Here is a 537-nt window from a genome sequence, read left to right as displayed (position 1 = left end):
GGCCTCCTGAGTACCTGGGACTACAGGAGCGCACTGCCACGCCCTGCTTTATTTATTTATTTACTTATTTATTTATTTATTGGTAGAGACAGGGTCTTACTATGTTGTCCTTGTGTCTTGCGATGTGAGGTCTCCATACTACAGGGTCTTAGCCTGCAAATGTCTGAGGAGAGCGCTCCGAGCGCATGGCACAGCCAGCGCAAATGCCCCGCGGTTGCAGCATGCCTGGGGCGCTGGAGACAGCGCGGGGACCAAAGTGTCTGGCCCTGTTCCGGTCCTGGTGTGCACCTACCCAGTGCCTGGCAAGAGACAGTGCACACAGAAGGCGCTGCCTAAGTACTGGGAGGAGGGATGTGGGGCTCTCTGGGTCAGCATCAGGGATGTGGATCCGTCCAGACTGACCTGCCCGCTCCGCAGGGACCTCGGGCGCCAGTTTTCCGTGGAGCGCCTGCCGGCGGTTGTGGTGCTCAAGCCGGACGGGGACGTGCTCACTCGCGACGGCGCCGACGAGATCCAGCGCCTGGGCACCGCCTGCTT

At 60.1% G+C, this 537-nt stretch overlaps 1 protein-coding gene across 1 annotated transcript in view; it reads left to right on the top strand.

Annotated features, from left to right (window-relative positions):
* Positions 1-537, top strand: part of NXNL1 (nucleoredoxin-like 1) — a 14,306-nt gene that overhangs the window by 11,225 nt on the left and 2,544 nt on the right. Inside the window, exon 2 of the mRNA XM_011991142.1 lies at positions 418-537. Coding sequence (XP_011846532.1) covers positions 418-537 — 120 coding nt within the window. The remainder of the gene's footprint in view (positions 1-417) is intronic.

Source organism: Mandrillus leucophaeus, unplaced genomic scaffold (assembly GCF_000951045.1).
Source record: "Mandrillus leucophaeus isolate KB7577 unplaced genomic scaffold, Mleu.le_1.0 Scaffold11, whole genome shotgun sequence".
In the NCBI taxonomy this organism is placed as follows: domain Eukaryota; kingdom Metazoa; phylum Chordata; class Mammalia; order Primates; family Cercopithecidae; genus Mandrillus; species Mandrillus leucophaeus.
The sequence above is the reverse complement of the archived record's forward strand: the minus strand, read 5'-3'. Positions and strand labels throughout refer to the sequence as shown.